Source organism: Carassius auratus, chromosome 22 (genome assembly GCF_003368295.1).
Source record: "Carassius auratus strain Wakin chromosome 22, ASM336829v1, whole genome shotgun sequence".
Classification (NCBI taxonomy): Eukaryota; Metazoa; Chordata; class Actinopteri; order Cypriniformes; family Cyprinidae; genus Carassius; species Carassius auratus.
The window spans coordinates 30,549,379-30,571,704 of record NC_039264.1 but is presented as its reverse complement, the minus strand read 5'-3'; the positions used below and the strand labels follow the sequence as shown (position 1 = coordinate 30,571,704).

The 22,326-nt window shown below is 35.0% G+C and overlaps 1 protein-coding gene across 1 annotated transcript in view; it reads right to left on the bottom strand.

The window, feature by feature from the left end:
- Positions 1–22,311, bottom strand: part of LOC113040575 (uncharacterized) — a 42,846-nt gene extending 20,535 nt beyond the window's left edge. The window contains 3 exon segments of the mRNA XM_026198878.1: positions 5,797–5,798; positions 15,882–16,055; positions 22,198–22,311. Of these exon segments, the coding sequence (XP_026054663.1) occupies positions 5,797–5,798; positions 15,882–16,055; positions 22,198–22,311 (290 nt within the window).
- Positions 22,312–22,326: the final 15 nt, after the last annotated feature.

Here is a 22,326-nt window from a genome sequence, read left to right as displayed (position 1 = left end):
GAGACTTGTTTGTGACTTGAAAGGAATGACTTGATTCCTCCTCTGGTGAAATCAGCTGCTGGGTTCATGGGTGGAATAAACATATGGCAGGACTTTTACTTTCTGACCCCTGGACTCTCCACCTCTGCCATTCACCTCCTTCTGCTACATTTGACTACTCTGAAGGGTTAGGTGAATAATGACAGACAAACCATATCAAAAGATTGAAGGATTTCATTCAGTTATTTTGTAGGTTATGATGAATAATTAAGATATATGAAATATATGATTCATTGAATTAGTTCAGAACTCAATTAATTATAATGAACTTTCAGTCTCTACATACAAATAGAAAATGCCCAGATATTTTCATCTTATTTTCTGAATTTATCATCTCTGTTCAGTTTTACAGGTCGCTGTGATGTAGATTTATGTGCTTTTCACAATCTGTCATTTAAGATGGCACTAATCTGTCGTTGTTCACATCAAGCATGTACATGTATTTAAATGAGTTTCTGCACTAAATTGTAGACTCTATGTCATGTGTGTTAACTGAGACCTGTTCTGAGGAGCATCACTTTACTGACAGCTACAACACAGTGTGAATGCAGCATATGATCTTGAGTATCTGACAACAGCATTATCTAACTGACTTGATAATGTCTTTATGGATCTGTTTCTTCCTCTGTTAGGATGCAGGATTTTTTTTGTTTTTGTTTTTTTTTCTGTTGGTAATACAGAAGTTTTTATTTCATACACTTATATTTCTTAAATGTACTTCAAATTCAAAGTATTACTAATTCCAATACCACATCTAAAATTCTTGAACAGACACTTGCTTTCTGAAACAAATAGCAGTTTTGTATTAATTATTGTTTTATGTATTCTGGTATTTGTTTCTTTGATTGTTCTGACACTACCTGAATATCTGCTTCAGTTTTATTATAAATATGAAGATGACAGTTCATAGTTTACATAAATTTGACTCCCTATGTTTTATATATATATATATATACACACACACACTAGGGGTGTAACGGTATGTGTATTCATCCCGGACCGTTTCGGTACTGGGCTTTCGGTGCGGTGCACGTGACAAAATTTAAAAGAGCCCAGGTGTTATCAGCTCTTTGTTGGTGTTGGCTTGTCTTTTGCTGCTGTAACTTGTGGGTTGTAAAACACTGTTATTGTGGCAAAGAGAGTTGAGATACAGCGTACACATCTTGCTTATAATGGTGACAAATTGTAGCGAAATAAGATGTTTACGTATTGTTGCAACTATAGATTTACTCTTATGGTTAGAAATCTTGTAGATAAAATATGTACTTTCATATACAAAATAGATTTCGTCGTCACAAAGAGACATCAAGATTTTGGATATGAATCACATCAATGGTGACAATCAGAACAAAAAAAGGCTGGAAAATAAGGAGAAGTTTGTGCTATAGAGCTCTTTTGTTTGTCACCGTTGTTGTGATGCATATGCTCAATCTAGAAGTCTGTGTGTGCAGAGGCAGATTTACGGGGGTGGCATAAAGTGGCAAATGCCACCCCAGTTGGCAGCAACGAATGAAAGGTTATGGGCAATTCGAAAATTTACAAGCGTGAATCTTTTGTGATTCGTGATCCTGCTCCAAACTCCCGAACTGATTCAAATGATATGTGAACCCGCTTTGAACTCCCGTACTAACTCAAACAGTTTGCAAATCCGCTACAAACTCCCGAACTGATTCAAATGATTTGTGATCCCGCTCTGAACTCCCGAACTGATTCAAATGATTCACGAACCCGCTTTGAACTCCCGAACTGACTCAAATGATTCGCGAACCCGCTATACGAACTCCCGAACTGGTTTAAATGATTCGCGATCCCGCTCCGAACTCAAATTTTTTTCAAATGATCCGCGAAGCCGCTCCGAACTCTCGAATTGATTCAAATGATCCGCGAAGCCGCTAAGAACTCCCGAACTGATTCAAATGATTCGCCATCCCCAAACTTACTCAAATGATTCGCGAACCCGCTTTGAACTCCCGAACTGACTCAAATGATTCGCAATCCCGCTCCGAACTCCCGAATTGACTCATCCCTTGCGACCGCTCGCACCTCATGTTTGCGACTGAATGTTCATAATTGATGGATGAATCCAATCCAGCAAAGAGAAAAGAAAAGTAAAAGTAAAAAAAAAAAAAAATAAAAAAAAAAAAACATCTCTAAAGTTGCATGCGATATTGGTATACAATTTTCTGACGTCAGTAGCATTTGAGCAGAATGACTTATAGTCATAAAAACAACTGTGTAATTGTTCATGTAGGTGTCAGCTATAATGCACAATTGAATTAAATGTTTGATATATATTAAAATAATCTGTAAATCAAATGTAAATTATGCTACTCTTTCTTTTTTTTATTGTTGTTGTTGCTATAAAAAAGACCTAAGCCATCAATAGCCTTTAAAATGACTTAAAATGCATTATATAAAAAAATGAGGCAATAATGATTGGTTAATAATAAAACTGTTACAATACATAATGTAGGCAAATACAAAATAAACAATTTATGTACATGTTATTACAAATGCCATGTGATTGCTGCTGTTACACTTACAGGACAATCAAATCCTTGTTTAGGCTATATGATATTGGTTTGAGACTGAGAGTATTTTATTTAGTGGAAAACTTTGCAGCAGTTTTTTCTTTCTTATTCTTTTTTTTATTTTATATATATTTTATTAAAAAGTATTTTAAAAAAGTGTAAACAAATTGTTTAAAAAAAAGTTTATAGTAATAAACAACCTGCAGTTTAATGTTTGCATTTCTTTCCCTTACTGTACCGAAAATGAACCGAACCGTGACTTTAAATCGAGGTACTTACCGAAACGTGATTTTTGCATACCGTTACACCCCTAATATACACACACACAAACACACACATACACAATAAATAAATTCACAATACCTCTTATTTATCATGTTAAATCAACTGTACAGTATGTAATGCATACGTTCAGTGGTACTGCTGTGTGGCTCCTGTGGCGACGGTAAACCACACCAGCAGCAGAACAACAGTAACAACTATTCCTGCTACAGCAAATGAGCAATGCGAATGTTAGTAAAATACCATTTCATCTTTTCTTGCTGGTTTGTTTTAAAATAAGTGTTGTACAGTGACTGAATCTCTCTCCATCCCTGACACTGACACCGAAGCACCTGAAGAAGAAAGTTAACATAAGCCAAAAATATAAAAATAGTGCTGTGAAAATGTTTTTCTACAGATACTGATTGTGAGTACGCCTGAATTTATAATGTAACATGCAAATAAACATTAGAGAAACAGCATCGATTCAGAGATTCACACATTCTCTCATAAGACAAACATACATAAGACTTATAGATGATCTTATCACACAATCCAAATCCTGATTTTGATGTTGTGATGAGGTTACACATAAAATAAATAAATAACATAAAATAAATAAAATAACACTTTTACAGACACACACACACACACACACACACACACACACACACACACACACACACACACATACACACATACATACATATATACATATATATATATATATATATATATATATATATATATATATATATATATATATATAATTTTTTTGGCTATATGACATTCATTTAGCAGAAGCATTAATCAAAATATTTAAATAACATATGATCTATTTATGGAGTGAAAATCCATTTACATTTGTTGACAGTATAATGCCACGTTATATTTTTATATCAAATCATTTGACAATCAAATGCATCATAAGCCTAAACTGCTCCATTGGTTTCAATGGGTCTACACTGAACTTCCGATGCTTTTGGGAAATGCAACCCAGAGATCATTCATTCGTTCATTTATTTATTTATTTGATATGGTGTACAGACTGTGAATGAAAATGTTGTGTAATTTCAGTCGTCATTTGTAAATCATGTATGCCTCTGTGTTGTTTTTCAAAGTAAAAAACAACAACAACAACAAAACAAACAAACAACATAAAGATGCCATTTGTACAATTTTTTTTTTTTTTTGTCAAGTTGACCATTGAAATATTTAACCATTCTTAGTAGGGCTGCACGATTAATCGCATGCGATTGTCATGCGTGTCTCATCAGTAAAGATGGTTCTGTGATTAGCGGTAAATGTCCATCAGCTGCTTTCAAATGGAGCCGCACTTAATATACAGAGCCGTAGATCGCTGACAAGCTGTGCAATATCGCGTTCATAACCGCATGCGATTAATCTGCGATTATGAACGTGATATTGCACAGCTTGTCAGTGAATTACGGCTTCCCATCACACTAGATGTGGACTGACATTGCTCAGAAGTCAGATGTTGGTTGAAAGTGAAAACCCAACCTCCGTTTGGTGTCAAACTCTAGCGTAAATACTCCAAAAACATGACAATCTTCACTTATTATAAACAAGATTTATTTCTGTCATAAATGTAAAAAAGTTCTTATTGAGATTAACAGAGATGTTGATTGTTTATTGAAAATTATAGTTTAGTTTGATGTCACCATTATGCTGATAAGTACTTAGGAAGTATGACTCTTTTCAGTGTTAAGCGTTCATTTAGCTGCTGTAATTATATCTGTTACAGCAAAAACAGTGACAAAACGATGTCATTAGGTAATGTTGGTTACTGGCTGATATTAAAAATGTCTTAATATAGCAATCTGATCAACTGATTTTACCAGGAGTCTATTCTACGCTATTAATTTAATATTAATGACTATAATGGATGTGTTGTAATACACAGGATCCTGACAATTTATGTCATTTTATTTTCATCTGATCTTTTTAAAATACATTGTTTTAGAATCACTTCGAACTTTAGGATGCTTAGACATACAGAGACCTCAAGAATTAGTGTAAGAATCTCAACAATGTGACATGCTTCATGCCGCAATGCATTCTGGGTGCCATGGATGAGTTTTGCATGATGTACCCAGAATACATTGCAGCATAAAGCATGTCACCATTGTTGAGATTCATACACTGAATCTTGATGTTTGTGTGACAAAGCAAAGTATTTTTTTTTTTTTTAAATCCTTGAAATTATCTGCTTTAAATTCAGCTGGGTGTCAGGTTGTTGACCCATTGAGTCACTTTAATAAATAATACTTAACTAACACCACACAGTAACTTGGGTGAAAACAGGTAATCAGACATATCAATCATCAGCAAGCAAACAGCACCATTGAACCACATGTTCTCTTGCTGTTTTAGCCACAATAAAGATGACAGCAGCTAAAAAACAACACTGACAAGTCAAGTGTCAAATTGCACAACTAAAGCCAACACTTACCAGCATTATGGTAACATCAAACCAAGCTATTACTTTTAAACAGACATCAACATCCACATCTAAACATCCGCTTAAATCTGAATTAGAATGTTAGGGAATAATGTTCTAATAATGTTATTGATAAACATTTGTAGAATGTTTTTAGAGAACGTTATCCTATCTTTTGAGAGAACGTTCTGGGAACAAAAATAAAACTACCCGCTAAAAACATTGTTAGAACAATCCATGGGAATGTTCTTAGAACATTTTAGAACAAAGAAAATTCTAGCTGGGAAGTGCCGCTCCATTTGAAATCAGGTGGTGGACATTTACTGCTAATCACAGAACCGGCTTTACTGACAAAGACACGCATGACAATCGCATGCGATTAATCGTGCAGCCCTAATTCTTAGGTGCTGTGTTGTCACACTAAGCTTTTATACAGCGACTATACCACATATAAAGACACAGAAATCAATGTGAAAAAGAGATATGATCAAATAAATGTCTTACCACTGTCGAGAAAAAACAAGGTCAATGCAAGCAAATTAAAGAGTTAGTTCAGCCAAAAATGAAAATTATGTCATTAATGACTCACCCTCATGTCGTTCCAAACCCGTGAGACCACCGTTCATCTTCGGAACACAGTTTAAGATATTTTAGATTTAGTCAGAGAACACTCAGTCCCTCCATTGAAACTGTGTGTACGGTCTACTGTCCATGTCCAGAAAGGTAAGAAAAACATCATCAAAGTAGTCCATGTGGCATCAGAGGGTCAGTTAGAATTTGCTGAACCATCAAAAATACATTTTGGTCCTAAAATAAAAAAAATTTAACTTTATTCAGCATTGTCTTCTCTTCCGGGTCTGATGTGAGCGCGTTGTCCGCCTTACGAATGAATGATTTGATTTAACCGGATCTTTTTGAACCAGTTCACCAAAACGAACTGTTTGAAATGGTTTGCGTCTCCAATAAGCATTAATCCTCAAATTACTTGATCTGTTAACTTTTTGTGTCTGACACTCCCTCTGAGTTAAAACAAACCAATATCCCGGAGTAATTCATTTACTCAAACAGTACACTGACTGAACTGCTGTGAAGAGAGAACTGAAGATGAACACCGAGCCAAGCTAGATAACGAACAAAAGATTGACTCGTTCTTGCAAAGAAAAAAACAAACTAAGAAGCATGCCCTCTAGTGGCTATACATGAGCACACCAAGTAGACCAGGGGTTGTTGTCCAAAACATGAAGAATGGTGGACCAGACAACATTTCAGGATATAGTCATAAGTCATAATGAGCATACTGATCATTTTAATTTCTTAATGGTGAAGTATAAGGTTTTTATTGTAAAATACTTTCTCTTAACTTAATTGACAAGTTTACTATCCGTCAGTTTATCTTCCTCAAAAGTGTGAACATTGAGCCCTCCAGACACCATTAAAAGACTGAGAGCAATCTGCTCAGATCTGTCAATCTCTCTCTAGCTCAACCAATAGCGTGAGTTTAGGGCGTGGCTAATGCATCAGGTGGAATCAGAGGGTATTTAGCTACTGTGGGAGTATGATTGATGCTACAATAAATGCAATGAAAAATCTAGTTTGACCTGGGACTCTGATTTGACAGTTTTTTTACGGATTCAGCACTAATCTGACCATAAAGCTTTTTCGGGAGGGCATTAGCTCTTCACCTACAAACTAAACTCATACACACTGAATCCCCCTTTCACCTACAAGCTGTTTGCACAACTCAAACCACAACTCTACAGAAAACCAACCATACTGGCTTTCATTTTGACTCAGAAGATGCACTGCAGAAAGTCACAGCTGGCATTAAATTGAAATGAAAAATTATTCATAATTGATTTATTGAAGTAATTCAAAATTAAGAAATATTTAAGCACCCATCCAATTGGCGACGTTTAACATACTACTTTTGGGAATTGATATTTCTACATAAAGTGGTTTTAAAAATATATATATATATATATCATTATTATTATTAAAAAATATATATATATTATAATTTTGTGGCAACTGTTAACAGCCTTGTTGTTGTCTCTCCAGTGCACCTGTTGCCACTTTCATTTGCACCAAAGCATGAGAAACTATTTCACAGTAACTTATGATTGGACAAACTGATATCCCAGAAGTTTAACTGACTTGGAGATAAACTATGACAATTAAGTGTTCCCTTACTTTATTTATTTTTTTGGAGCAGTGTATATATGCACCACAAATAAATAATAAATAGTTTGTGTGGCTTCTCACATGCTCCACACTACTCTGCAAAAGGTTGTTCATTGCCACGTGCAGTGTTAGTAGCGTGCTAATACACTGGTTGTCACTGCTCATCTCAATATAGGTGAGAGTACATTCATCTTTAGCCATTTTTACAGAAATGTTCCATGTGATAGTTCTTTTCTGGTGCTGGTGGCATCTAATTGGTAAGCTATCTATCTATCTATCTATCTATCTATCTATCTATCTATCTATCTATCTATCTATCTATCTATCTATCTATCTATCTATCTATCTATCTATTGGTGATGTATATTAGAAGCATTAATCAGTGTAATATCTGTTTATTCTCCAGGTGTGTTTGTTAAATCAGTGTCAGTGATGGAGGGAGATTCTGTCACTCTGAACATTGAATCTCAAATGCATGAAGATGATGACATAGTGTGGCTATTTGGAGTTAAACAGTCTCTCATAGCTAAAAAATGGCTAATCTTCTCCACATTCGATGGTCCTGATGGGATATTCAGAGACAGACTGAAGCTGGACAATCATACTGGATCTCTGACCATCACAAACATCACAACTCAACACGCTGGTCTCTATGAAGCAAAAATACGTGGAGCAAAACTGACATCAAAAACATTCAGTGTTTCCGTCTATGGTGAGTCGAGATCATTAGTCCAAACATTCACATTTTCTTACTCAGGGCCGGTGTCACATTGATTTCATTCAACAAGTGAATATATTTTCTATAAAAAATATTGTATGATGGAATAAAGTTTACAGTATATCAGTATACAGTAGTTTGATACGAGTGCATCTGAAAAGTAGCGAAGGACACAACATGATCTGCTGTAGTGAAACTGCATAATCCAATTTGTCCTTACCATGCTTGTTATTAAAGGCTTTCTAATAACTGGTAAGATATAGTTAACATGTCTAGTTTGAAGAGGCTTGCTCTGTTAGATGCTCTGAGTGATACATGTGCTGCTGACAGCAGTAAAATGCAGCAGCAAGAGATCTTACTAGAACCAGGAAGTATGACCATATTAGCCCGGTCCTGTCATCGCTGCACTGGCTCCCTATCAAATATTGTATAGATTTTTAATCAGGTATTCAAAATATAATGTAATCAATCTATTTTCATTTTTAGTTTAGCGAATTTAACTTCTGTTTTAAAAAGCATTATTTTTGTTTTTAGATTGTAATGTTACAATGTAGTATGTGATGCGATTTCAACCCTGTTTTGCACATGGTTACATTCAAAATATTTGTTTTCAAAGCATTTAATATGAACATTGTTTCATTGGACAACATTGGGCTGGATGTAAAAAATAAATAAATAAATAAAAAGAAAAACAGAAAATACAGAGATACATAACTTGATATATTTTGTTTACACTTAACTCATGTTAACACTCATATTGTGATGTATTGTGTCATTACTGTAAAAGTGTTTTAACATTCATGGACTGGCCCTATTGTCTTCCATTGTAAGTATCTCACTGTAATCTCACATTTTTTATTTTATTTTATTTTTTAATAAAGACTTTTAGATCTTGGCACAAACACTGTAAAATTAGCTTAACAGCTGCTGAAACCATGAATATTCCTTTAAATATATAATATATAACTAGATTTAATTGTATAGTTTGATTTGACTTTCACTGATCGTCAACACACTAAACCGATTGGCTGATCTGTTGATTCGCTCATGTTTTCAGCTCGTCTGCCTGTTCCTGTCATCACAAGAAACTCTTCCCAATGTTCATCATCATCATCATCATCTTCATCACAGCAGAATTGTTCATTGTTGTGTTCAGTGGTGAATGTGGGTCATGTGACTCTCTCCTGGTACAAAGGAAACAGTTTATTGTCCAGCATCAGTGTGTCTGATCTCAGCATCAGTCTCTCTCTACCTCTGGAGGTGGAATATCAGGAGAAAAACAGCTACAGCTGTGTGATCAACAATCCCATCACAAACCAGACCACACATCTGGACATCACTCAACTCTGTCACACATGTTCAGGTATGGTGATATTAATACTGATTTCCTTGTTATATACAGTAGTGTTTATATTTTATATTTGTTGTAAATCAGATAAACATATTCACTCACATTAACAGCTAAGTTCTGTCCATTACAGAATTGTTCATTACAGATCAGGACCTACCTTTGTTGTACATAGTTCTGATTTCTGCTGCTGTTGTTGGATCTGTGTTGATTGTAGCTGCAGTCGGAATATTCTGCATCTTCAAGAAATGCAGAAAAAACAGTCAGTACAGAAAGCAATTCATGTCTAGATATTTATCTTTTCAAAGCACAAATTTTGGTATAATATTGAAAGGTTTGTTGTTTTAACACATCAGTGATTCTTGTTAATGCAGCTGAGACCAGAAGCTATTCAGCATTGTATAAACCAACAGCACGGAAAATGGTAAGATCTGTGTTGGAAGAAGTTGTTTCAGTCAAGTCAGGCTGACTGAAGCTAGCTCTTCAGTAGAAAAAAAAAATGTTTATGCTATTACATTAAAGGGTTACTTCACCGCAAAATAAAAATATTGTCATTAATCACTACCATGGGGGAACCATGTTGTTCACACCCATAAAACCTTTTGTCTTCGGAACATGATTTAAGATATTTTGGATGAAAACCGGAAAATTGTGTTCCGAAAATGAATGAAGCTTTTACGGGTTTGAAGGACATGGGGGTAAGTGATTAATGACAACATTTTCATTTTGTGATGGTATAAGTCATTTAAGTGTATGTATGAACATCAGTATAAACACTAAAAGAGTGTCTGTTTTGCAGACCTATACATGTGATTAGCACAAATCTATTACTGCACAGTAATTTAATGATTAGTTCATCCAAAAAAAAAAAAAATAAATAAATAAAATATTAATGTCCTCACAGTAAACTGCATGAGTTTCTTTTAGGCAGTATGTCAGCCTCAGTTAGCATTCATCACTTTCATTATTCTTTCTATATAATGAAAGTATTTCTCGGAAGAAAGAGAGTAGCATTTATTCACTGCGGGTTAAAATGGTAGACTTCTGTGTTTGCATGATGAGAAAGTGATGCCTTGTCATTCTTTAATAGCAACTCTTTTATTTACCACTGATATCAGTTGGAAATGTAGAATATGTGCACAAGAACAATGGAATGAGTAGACATATGACCCTGTGTCAGAGGTGCCACCCAAAGAAAAACTCAGAGATTGATCATTAATTTAAAGGGGACTTATTATGCGGTTTTACAAAGTATAGATTCATTTTTTTTGTTTTGTTTTTTCTTGGGTTGGGTGTACTAGAACAGGCTTTCATACTTGATTGTTTGAAAAACACATTATTTTTCACATATTTTACATTATTACAACACCTCTCTCTCCAGTCTGGCATGAACGGCTCCAATAGTTCCTGTATCAAATTTATTGGTTAGCTGGGCCGGTGTGTGTCTTGTGATTGGTTAGCTGGGCCGGTGTGTGTGGTGATTGGTTAGCTGGGCCGGTGTGTGTGGTGATTGGTTAGCTGGGCCGGTGTGTGTCTTGTGATTGGTTAGCTGGGCCGGTGTGTGCTGTGATTGGTTAGCTGGGCCGGTGTGTGTCTTGTGATTGGTTAGCTGGGCCGGTGTGTGCTGTGATTGGTTAGCTGGGCCGGTGTGTGTGGTGATTGGTTAGCTGGGCCGGTGTGTGTCTTGTGATTGGTTAGCTGGGCCGGTGTGTGTGGTGATTGGTTAGATGGGCCGGTGTGTGGTGATTGGTTAGCTGGGCCAGTGTGTGTGGTGATTGGTTAGATGGGCCGGTGTGTGTTGTGATTGGTTAGCTGGGCCGGTGTGTGTCTTGTGATTGGTTAGCTGGGCCGGTGTGTGTCTTGTGATTGGTTAGCTGGGCCGGTGTGTGTCTTGTGATTGGTTAGATGGGCCGGTGTGTGCTGTGATTGGTTAGCTGGGCCAGTGTGTGCTGTGATTGGTTAGCTGGGCCGGTGTGTGTTGTGATTGGTTATTTCTGGTGATGGTCAGAGATCCAGTCTGTAAATGTAACACATGCAAACAAACAGCTGAAGATCATCACTGGTTTACACATTCACTCATCAGACAAACAGACATGAGTGTTTGCCAACACTTGACATTATACAGATACAGTATTCCGTTAATTTACAGTAAAATCTAAAAAAGAAGAATAATTGCACACTGTTGACAAAATGTCGCCTTTAATGATGAAGCACCCTGTCAAAACCGCTACACATCTGATTTTCAGTGTCTGAGTTTCGCCCGGTGTGTGCTGTGATTGGTTAGCTGGGCTGGTGTGTGCTGTGATTGGTTAGATGGGCCGGTGTGTATTGTGATTGGTTAGCTGGGCCGGTGTGTGTCTTGTGATTGGTTAGCTGGACCGGTGTGCAAAGGCATTACTAAACAAACACATCTTTATTCAGGTTTGGTTGATGCAGTATAACACTGGTGGGTGTGTCCTCGTGTCAAAGAAGGACTGTGTCACTGTGAAAGATAGAAACTAGAAACATGAGATTTTCATTTCTTAATTATAAGGTTGCTCACTAAATGGAACAAATATCATTGGGACAGGTCCTTGTGTTTTTGTTTCCATAGTTAACAGGGAATCAAATGCAAAGAACAAAATGTTTAAAAATTCGTAGTTTTCCACCGTTATAGGACAGTGGCTGCTGGCAATGCAAATGCATCTTCAATCAAATTATGTGCATAATCCATGGGAATGCAAAACAGTGATTTACCACCTGATTTGTGAACGCCTACTAAACTTTTGAAGTAAAAATGATGTAAGGCAACCCCTAGCTGTCCTCAAATTATGTTCAGTTCTATTAGTTTTTATGACTTTGATTATTAATGAATTATTTTACAAAACTTTAGGTATTGTAAATGTTGGTCTGCATATTCACTCAGAATCTTTATTTTTATATTTTTGTTATGCTTTTACACTGTTGCATCATATTTACTGTATTTTTTTCTTTGCAGAAATTCAAGAAGGATCCTGTGTATGGAAATGTCACCAAAAAACGGTGACCAGATTCCACGTCTACTGGAATAAATGATAGAGCTCACACAGGCCCTGACTCACACTTCTATTACATTTATTTTTGCCAAGATATTTGTCTCTGATTTTTTACCCTCTCCTTTTTCATCATGTTTTTTCATTTTTATCTTATTTAAATAAGCATAAAAGTGTACACTGTACAGTAACACACATGATTGTTTAATGTCTAAACAACACCCGGCAGGGTGTGCTAAAAACATATACTGCTGTTCTCAATATAATGAACTGAATAAAATCTACACCTGATCATTGCCCCCTGTTGCTTGTTTATAAAACAAACAAACAGACAGACAGACAGACAAACAAACAAACACTCAAATGAACACAGCTTACTTTGGTTTATTTCCTGCTATAGCACCTGAAGACTAACCTGAAGCTGTAATTATCAATTAAAAGTATTAATATTAATATTAATATTATTATTATAGATGGACTTAGATTGACAATCGATTGGACCAATATCTTTGACACCTCTCTGCTGTCATCACTTTCATTCACTGTATCAGTGGCGCCATCTGGTGGGTTTTGATTATCAGAAGCAAAAACAACATCACAACATTAAACAACAGGTGATTGGAAGATAACATAATGTTTAAGTAAGAGATTTTAATTTATCTTAAAGTTATGCCTGTGCAGTTCATGGTTATTGTTATCTATAATTTTTACTGATGATCTGTAGTTTTAACTGTCTTGAGTCAGTGGTTCTGGTGATGGTCAGAGATCCAGTCTGTAAATGCAACACATGCAAACAAACAGCTGAAGATCATCACTGGTTTACACATTTACTCATCAGACAAACAGACATGAGTGTTTGCCAACACTTGACATTATACAGATACAGTATTCAGTTACTTTACAGTAAAATCTAAAAAAGAAGAATAATTGCATACTGTTGACAAAATGACGCCTTTAATGATGAAGCACCCTGTCAAAACCGCTACATATCTGATTTCCAGTGTCTGAGTTTCGCCTGTGACCTAGTTTTCCACAGTTTGATTAATTAGCCATTCTGTTCACCTGTTGTCTGTTAACTATCCCATTAGTTCCCTTTGTTTGGTTCATGCTAAAAACGTTTATTCACTGATACAAACAATTCCCTTCTGCTGTAAAGCAGCTCTAAAAATGCAATAAACCATCAATATTCAGTTGAAATCAGTTTAGTGTGAAACTGCTCTGAATGGCAGTGGTAATCATTTTGTGTGTTATCTACCTTGATGTGAATGTTTTCAATCATGTTTCTGTAGATTAAACTTCGAAGCAGAACAGGAAGACGCTCTTCACCTTCAAACTCGACACGCATGCACTGAATCCCCACTCTCACACACAAGATGTTCATCCAGCCAACAGACTGAACCACATTTCTAGAAAAAACAACCTGACCGCAACCACATTGAGTTTGAGTCAGAAGCTTATCTTCAGTAAATCTGGTTTACTCTCAGAAAGAGAGAGAAAAAACAGGTTTAAAAGCTGTGACTGGAATCAGTAACTTTCCAAAAGGTGCAAATATGTACCATTATTGTACTAAAATGTACTCTTTAGCTACTAATATGCACGTGTGTCCCTTTTGAGCTAGTACTGTCCCAATTACAGATTTAGTCGCTTTTATTTGGTAAATGGTTTTAGCTTCCATATACTAACATTAAGAGATGAATAAAAAATACACAGATATTTCCAAATCACTACAGTTAGGCTCCATTTTTACCAGGAGATGTAGTCCATCAAATATACAACAATAGTTTTGTTCAGCAGTCAGACTTTTAAAAACTATCAGTGTTAAAATATAAATAAATAGGAATGTTGTCCAATATTAAGAAGATTAAGATTCTTACTAATAGGCGAAATAATATTTTCATATGTATGTAACTATATATAAGATACACATACTCATGTGTGTTTGCATTAAGAGGGTCAAACTCTGTGAGAGGAGGATTCACTTCAGTTGTGATGTGTTTGTTTAGATCAGTCGTGCTTTCACTGATAGTCTTATTAGATCAGACTTGTCACCAAACAGCTGAACATGGTTATTGTTCCTCTTTGTTTGTGCAGCTGGTGTGTGATCGGTAAGTTATGAAGTTATTTATGTCATTTATTCACATTTCAGAGTGAGATTCTGCTTCATTTCAAATCTCTCTTGTTGTTTTAGAAATCGTAATTTCAATGATTGCAAATTCAAACCATGAACAAGCAACTTCTAAAATATAATTTAAAATACTCATGCAGTGATCATAAACAACTGCACATCAATTCAGTAATACAAAATCATTGAATTTTCCAGCATATTTTAACTTGTACTTTCAAACTGTAATTAATCAATCATGTTCCTTTTATTTTGCTCTACTGCAAATCATTTTAATACAAAATATTTGTTTACTCTCATTTTGTTTTGTGTCTTTTCTGCATTTAAAGATGTTACAAACTGATTTCAGGTTTTCTTAACTAACAAGAACCTTAATCAGAGTAAAATCTGTTTATTCTCCAGGTGTGTTTGGTGAGACAGTGTCAGTGACGGAGGGAGATACTGTCACTCTACACACTGATCTTACTGAAATACATAAAGACGATGACATACTGTGGAATGTTGTAGCTGAACACGTTCTGATAGCTGAAATCAACAGAGATCCTGCAATCTTCTACACATATAATGGTACTGACGAGAGATTCAGAGACAGACTGAAGCTGGACAATCAAACTGGATCTCTGACCATCACAAACATCACAACACAACACACTGGAGACTATGAAGTAAAGATAAGGGGAGCTAAACTGACATCAAAAACATTCAATGTTTCTGTTTACGGTAAGTAAAATGTATCCTGTGCTTCTAGGTTATTAGCTATGTACATAATTTTATGTTTCCCATATTTCTGTTTATTCTCTCGTGTTTTCAACTCATCTTCCTGTTCCTGTCATCAGCAGAGACTCTTCACAATGTTCATCATCATCATCATCTTCATCTTCATCTTCATCACGGCAGAATTGTTCACTGTTGTGTTCAGTGGTGAATGTGGGTCATGTGACTCTCTCCTGGTACAAAGGAAACAGTTTATTGTCCAGCATCAGTGTGTCTGATCTCAGCATCAGTCTCTCTCTACCTCTGGAGGTGGAATATCAGGAGAAAAACAGCTACAGCTGTGTGATCAACAATCCCATCACAAACCAGACCACACATCTGGACATCAGGAAACTCTGTCACACATGTTCAGGTACAGCAGTAGTTTATTTACTGAACTAAACTAAACTTTACTTTTTTTTTTTTTTTGTAAATCAGACTGACACATTCACTTACATCAATGACTGTTTCTTTGTAACCTTCCTCCTCGTCCTCCAGACTCAGTTTCTCTGACAGTGTTGATCTCTGTTGCTTCTGCTGGATCTCTGTTGATCGTCGCTGGATTTGGGATCTTCTGCATCTGCTGGAAATGTAGAAAAACTGATCAAGAAGGCGTGTTTCATACTGCTCCTGTTATAATGAATACTAAGAGTAAAACCTTACTTCACCAAATACATTAATCAACTGATAGACCACATTAATTTTATGTTGGTTACACCATTTAGTTCCTATAGTGTGTGGTTATTTGTTTGCATTTATCTACAATGAACAGCTCTTTATTCGTCTCTCACACAAAAAACTGATTCTGTAATCATTGTTTTAATCCTCTAGATTAAAATCCTCTAGATTTGTGTGTAAAAAATGTAATATGTAATAATGTGAAATTAAAATGGTTAATGCAGTTTTTAAGCATTAAATATATTTAATCAACTGTGTTCATTAACCCTTCAACTTTGACATGAAAACATTGTTTTAATCTGTTTCTGTTGTTCACACAGGTCAGATTTGTGAAGACGAGATCACTATTGTTATGTTTCATGATTCAACGTTCTATGAATGAAACTGTAATTCGGTAAGATCATTTATTTCTCATTTATGTTGTGTGTGTTTCTATCATTTCAGTGAGTCAGCTGTAGATCAGTGTGTGCTTCTGTTTTTACTCTATAATGATCAAGTAAGTAACAGGAATAGCTTTGTAAAGCAAAAAAAATATATATAATAATAATAATAATAATAAATAATAATAATAATATATACAGTACTACTACTACTACTAATAATAATAATAATAGTAAAACACTGCAGCAGGTTTTAATTTGACTGACATGCAAAACATAAGTAAAACTGATAATTTGAGATCATACATGGTTTCAACTTTGTACTTCATCCGTTTACCAAAAAAAAAAAAAAAAAAAAAAAAAAAAAAAAGAAAATTAAATACTATTCAACATTTTAAATCACTACAGTTTGACTCTGGTTTCCCGTGAAATGTACAGCCTCCAGTATTCAACAATGTTCTTCTTCATTTATTCTGTTTTATTATGTTTCATATATGTCGTTTAGGCAATAACAAAATTGTCAATTATCTTATTCATCTCGCTTTACGATTATAATTCATATCATCCTCCACGCCAGAAAATTAAGATTCAGCCTCAGATGTCAGATCCCTTCAGAAAATATCTGTTTTGTCTGGTGACAGAACCACTCTTTAGAAAAATAATCTAATACCAAAAAAAAGTTGATATATATGATTATTTATATAAACAAATATATATATATATATATATATATATATATATATATATATATATATATATATATATATATATATATGTGTGTGTGTGTGTGTGTGTGTGTGTGTGTGTGTGTGTGTGTGTGTGTGTGTGTGTGTGTGTGTGTACATATATACATCGTTTTATGTTGTTGTTATTTTAATATTTTATTTTTAAAGATGAAGTAGAATAAAGTCTTTGAGTATGTGTTTGTCAGCATGATAAGATCCTCAAACTTACATATACATTACAATAGCATATGTTGTTATTTTGGGAAAATAAAAACTGCTGACAGACTTCATATGTATAATATAACATAATATAATATAATATAATATAATATAATATAATATAATATAATATAATATAATATAATATAATATAATATAATATTATATTATATAATATAATATAATATAATAAAAGGCAAAACAAGTAACTTAATGTTTCTATGTGGGTTTTGGATCCATCAAAAATAAAACCACTGTTTTCAGCTAGTAAAGTGATGGAAGACAAGCCTGTTCCTCAAATGATGTTCAATTCTATTATTTTGTTTCAAGACTGGGATTTTTAAGATAAAGAAAATCAATTTGATTTAGGTCTCATAAATGTTGTACTGAATATTCACTCTGACTGAATTTGAAGCATTAATCTTAAGCTTTAGCCAGGCTCCTGGTTGACTGTATTTTCTTTTCCTTTTAGAAATTAAAGGAGGCTGTGTATGCAATTGTCACTAAAAAAATGATGATCAGATACTGGATCTACTGTAATAAATGATAGATCTCACACAGGCCCTGACTCACATTTGATTACATTTATTTTCTGCTAAGAATGTTTTGTCTCTGTTGTTGTTGTTTTTTCACTTTTTGTATGACATTGTTTGATTTATTTAAATAAACATAAATGGTATATAAATTGCATAGATGTGTAGCGTACAGTATCACATGTGATGAGGAAATAATCACAGCTGAAGAGCCACTATAAGTGAAGTGACATTCAGCCAAGTATGGTGACCCATACTCAGAATTTGTGCTCTGCATTTAACCCATCCGAAATGCACACACACAGAGCAGTGAACACACACACACACATTGTGAGCACACACCCGGAGCAGTGGGCAGCCATTTATGCTGCGGCGCCCGGGGAAAATGAACTAAATAAAACATCTGATCACTTTTGCCAGTTTATAATAAAAACTCAGTTAAACGCAGATTATTTGGATTATTTCCTGAAAGAGGAACTGAAGACATTCGCATGATACTTTCATTCACTGTATCAGTGGCACCATCGGATGGGTGTTGAATACCAGCTGCTAAAACATCATCACAGCTCTAAACAACAGGTGATTGCAAGATTAATGTAACATAATGTAAAAAAATAATAATAATATTATATATATATATATATATATATATATATATATATATATATATATATATTGTGTTTTGAGTCAAAGCTCACATTTTCATTTATTGTATTGATTAAAAAATGTTCGGTTTTAACATTTTTCAAAGGAAAATGCTGGGAAAGACTAAATGATGAAGGAAACGCTGAAGCTGCTAAAGCTGATCTAAATATGATAATTTGATCTTTGTTTCTCTCTTCTTGTGTCAAACATTATCTCATCTTTTTTTTTTTTTTCTTATTTTGTTTTTTGCCACACATATAAGTAGCAGAGCAGGAAGACACTTTTCTCTTCCAAACTAAACACACATGCAGTGAATTCACACTCTACAAGTGCACATACTGTACACACTCTACACACTTTACACACACTCATCTACAAGATGTTTGTCCACCAACAGATCAAACCACATTTCTGAAGAAAAACAACCGCAGCATCTTTCAGTTTGGCTCAGAAGATGAACCTCAGTAAAACTGTTACAGATCATATATGCTTTTAACTTTTTACTTTGGCTTTTCCATAAATTACCATTGAGAACTGAATAAATATAAACAACAACTTTAAAAAGCACTAGAGTTGTGCTCCATTTTACCATTGAATATAGTTTATACAAAATTCACATAATATTCTTCAATGTTTAGCTAATAAAAGGCTAAACAAAAAAGGCAGCTAAAAAGTATGTTAAATGATAAAAATAAAGAATAATTCACTCATTAAGAACAGATAAAGACTTAATAAGGGCCAAATGAACTATAACAGATCATAACTACAACAAATCATATGAAAATGTAGTTTGTGAACAAGGAGGAGCAAACTCTGTTGTGGGAGGATTCAGTTCTAGTGAATTCAGTGTTTGAGCAGAGGTTTTATTAGATCTGACACTGAACTAATGAAGAAAATGTTTCACATGTTTGCTTTGCTCGGTTTGTGCTGCTGGAGTCTGATCGGTAAGTTATAAAAACATTTATATGGTTTCTTTGTTTTTTTTCTTCAGAGTAATGAACTTGCCGCTACATATACAAATTATAATTTGTACTAATGTGTATCTTCAGAATACTGATATAAGGTATTACCTATATAAGGTAGACATTATATTATTTTTATATGCTGTAATGTATCAAATTAATCATGAATATTTTAAAATTTACTAATTCTGCATTCAGATCTCTGTTTATAATTTTACTGACATTTCCAGAAAATAAATAAAATGCTAAAAATCATTTTTAAAATGATTAATTTAAAATCTCTATTTGTTGTCTGTTTTATTATAATATATATAGTAGCTACAGAATCCAATGTGTTCTTAATTTGAAGCTTGTTTTCTGTTCTTCTTCTTCTTGTTCTTCTTCTCTTTCTTCTTCTTCTTCTTATTTTTCATGAACATTGCCATATTACTCCATTACTTGACACTATTTGCTTAATTCTGTTAAAAACTGCTGCAGTGTTTTCTCTGTCTATTTGTGTAATGCATAGTCCACTGAAGGCGAGCGTAGTGAGAACCCAAGTGCAGTTTATTTACAAAAGTGCAATGATCCAAACATCCAATATAATGACTTGACATGAACAGACTTGAAGTGGCATGAACAGACTAGACTCACCAAAAGCAGGTTACAACATTAATACACAACCAAGCACAATAGCAAAAACATGACTACTTATACAAACAATGAGGGTCACATGACAAGAACAAACCAATGGAAACAAGACACATGACTAAAGCAACCAAAGAATAAACTAATCAGAACATGACACAGGGAACAAGAGGGCAAGGGGAGCATGACACATGAACAAAGACTACAAAATAAAAGACATGAAAACAAGAACATGAAAACAATAAACAAAACCCAGAACAGACCTTACATATTCCCCCTTCTAAAAGGCGGCTCCAGACACCCAAACAAACAAACCCCAAGAAATTCCAGGAGGGTGGTGGAGTGGAGGCGGAACAGGGCGAGGGATGGAGGGCCAGTCCCGTGGAAAGGAACAGGACCTGGGCCGTGGAGCAATGGCAGACCATGGAACAGAGGGGGACCTGGGCCATGGAGCAGTGACAGACCATTAAGCAGAGAGAGACCATGAGGCAGAGGTGGACCTGGGCCGTGGAGCAGAGAGAGAGAGGCAAGCTAACACAAGAAGTAACTGGACCAAGATCCCCACTAAACCAGACCCTTTCCACCACAATGGTGACTTCAAATGAATCAAACATCAACATTTAAACCTCTGTTAATTCTCAATAAGAGCTTCTCTATATGTCTGACAGAAATTGTCACAAAACCTTGTAAGGAGGATCTGTGAACATCCATATCAGACGTACAGAAGACATAAAAACATTCTGTCTCCTCAGCGGACGTCTTTTCAACGTCTGCAAAGACATAAAAAGACGTCCACTGGACATAACTTTGCCCAGTGGGTTAGGTTGGTGTTAAAATACGCAATATAGTAATTTTCACATAATAGTTCCTTTAAAACAAACAAAAAAGTTAAATACATGTGACTTCATGCCACAAGACTGCTAACGTATGAAGGTATAATTAACACTGGATTTATTTAACATGCATTATGTACCATGTGCTGAGTTCAGTGTAAAATGCATTGAGTAAAGAAGTTAATATACAAGACTTGGTATGTCCTTGTGCTTTGGACACAAACTTTCAATAATAATAAAGTTATTTGACCCGTGGTATGGTCTTTTATTTATTTAGACTATGGGAATAATATAAAGTCGTGGCCTAGTGGTTAGAGAGTTTGACTCCTAACCCTAGGGTTGTGAGTTCAAAACTCGGGCCGGCGATATCACGACTTAGGTGCCCTTGAGCAAGGCACTGAACCCCCAACTGCTCCCCGGGTGCCGCAGCATAAATGATGAACGCTGCTCTGTGTTTGTGCACTTTGGATGGGTTAAATGTAGAGCATGAATTTTGAGTATAAGTCTCCATACTTGGCTGAATGTCATGTCACTTTTTTTTTCACTTTAAAATGGTGTATGCTTATAGATAATAGGCCTTGTGTTCAGTAAACAAAAATATTTTGTTCTGATATTTTTTAGGTTAACATGACTATTTATGATGTGACAACTTGTGATATTAAGTTATTATTTTAAGTTGGGTGGACTTTAGTCCCGTTTGTTAAGTTTACTCAAAAAAATAAGGCAACTTATCGCAAGTGCTTTTTTAAGTTGATGCAACTTTTTTTTTTTTTTTTTTACAGTGTACAAACACAATCTCGGCTCAACATGACAAACACTCACTCAACATTTTTTTTAGATTTACCCATATTTCTCTTTATTCTCTCATGTTTTCAGCTCGTCTGTCTGTTCCTGTCATCAGCAGAGACTCATGTGACTCTCTCCTGGTACAAAGGAAACAGTTTATTGTCCAGCATCAGTGTGTCTGATCTCAGCATCAGTCTCTCTCTACCTCTGGAGGTGGAATATCAGGAGAAAAACAGCTACAGCTGTGTGATCAACAATCCCATCACAAACCAGACCACACATCTGGACATCATGGACACATGTTCAGGTACAGAAGAGCTGATATATGTGTTTATGTACTGATCTGATCTTATAATATGTTGTAGATCAGACTCAATAACTTACATCAATGTCTCTTTTCCTCTCCTTCTCCTCCTCCAGACTTAGATTCTTTGACAGTCTTGATCTCTTTTGCTTCTGCTTGATCTCTATCACCGCTGGTTTTGGGATTTTCTCCATCTCCAGGAAATGTAG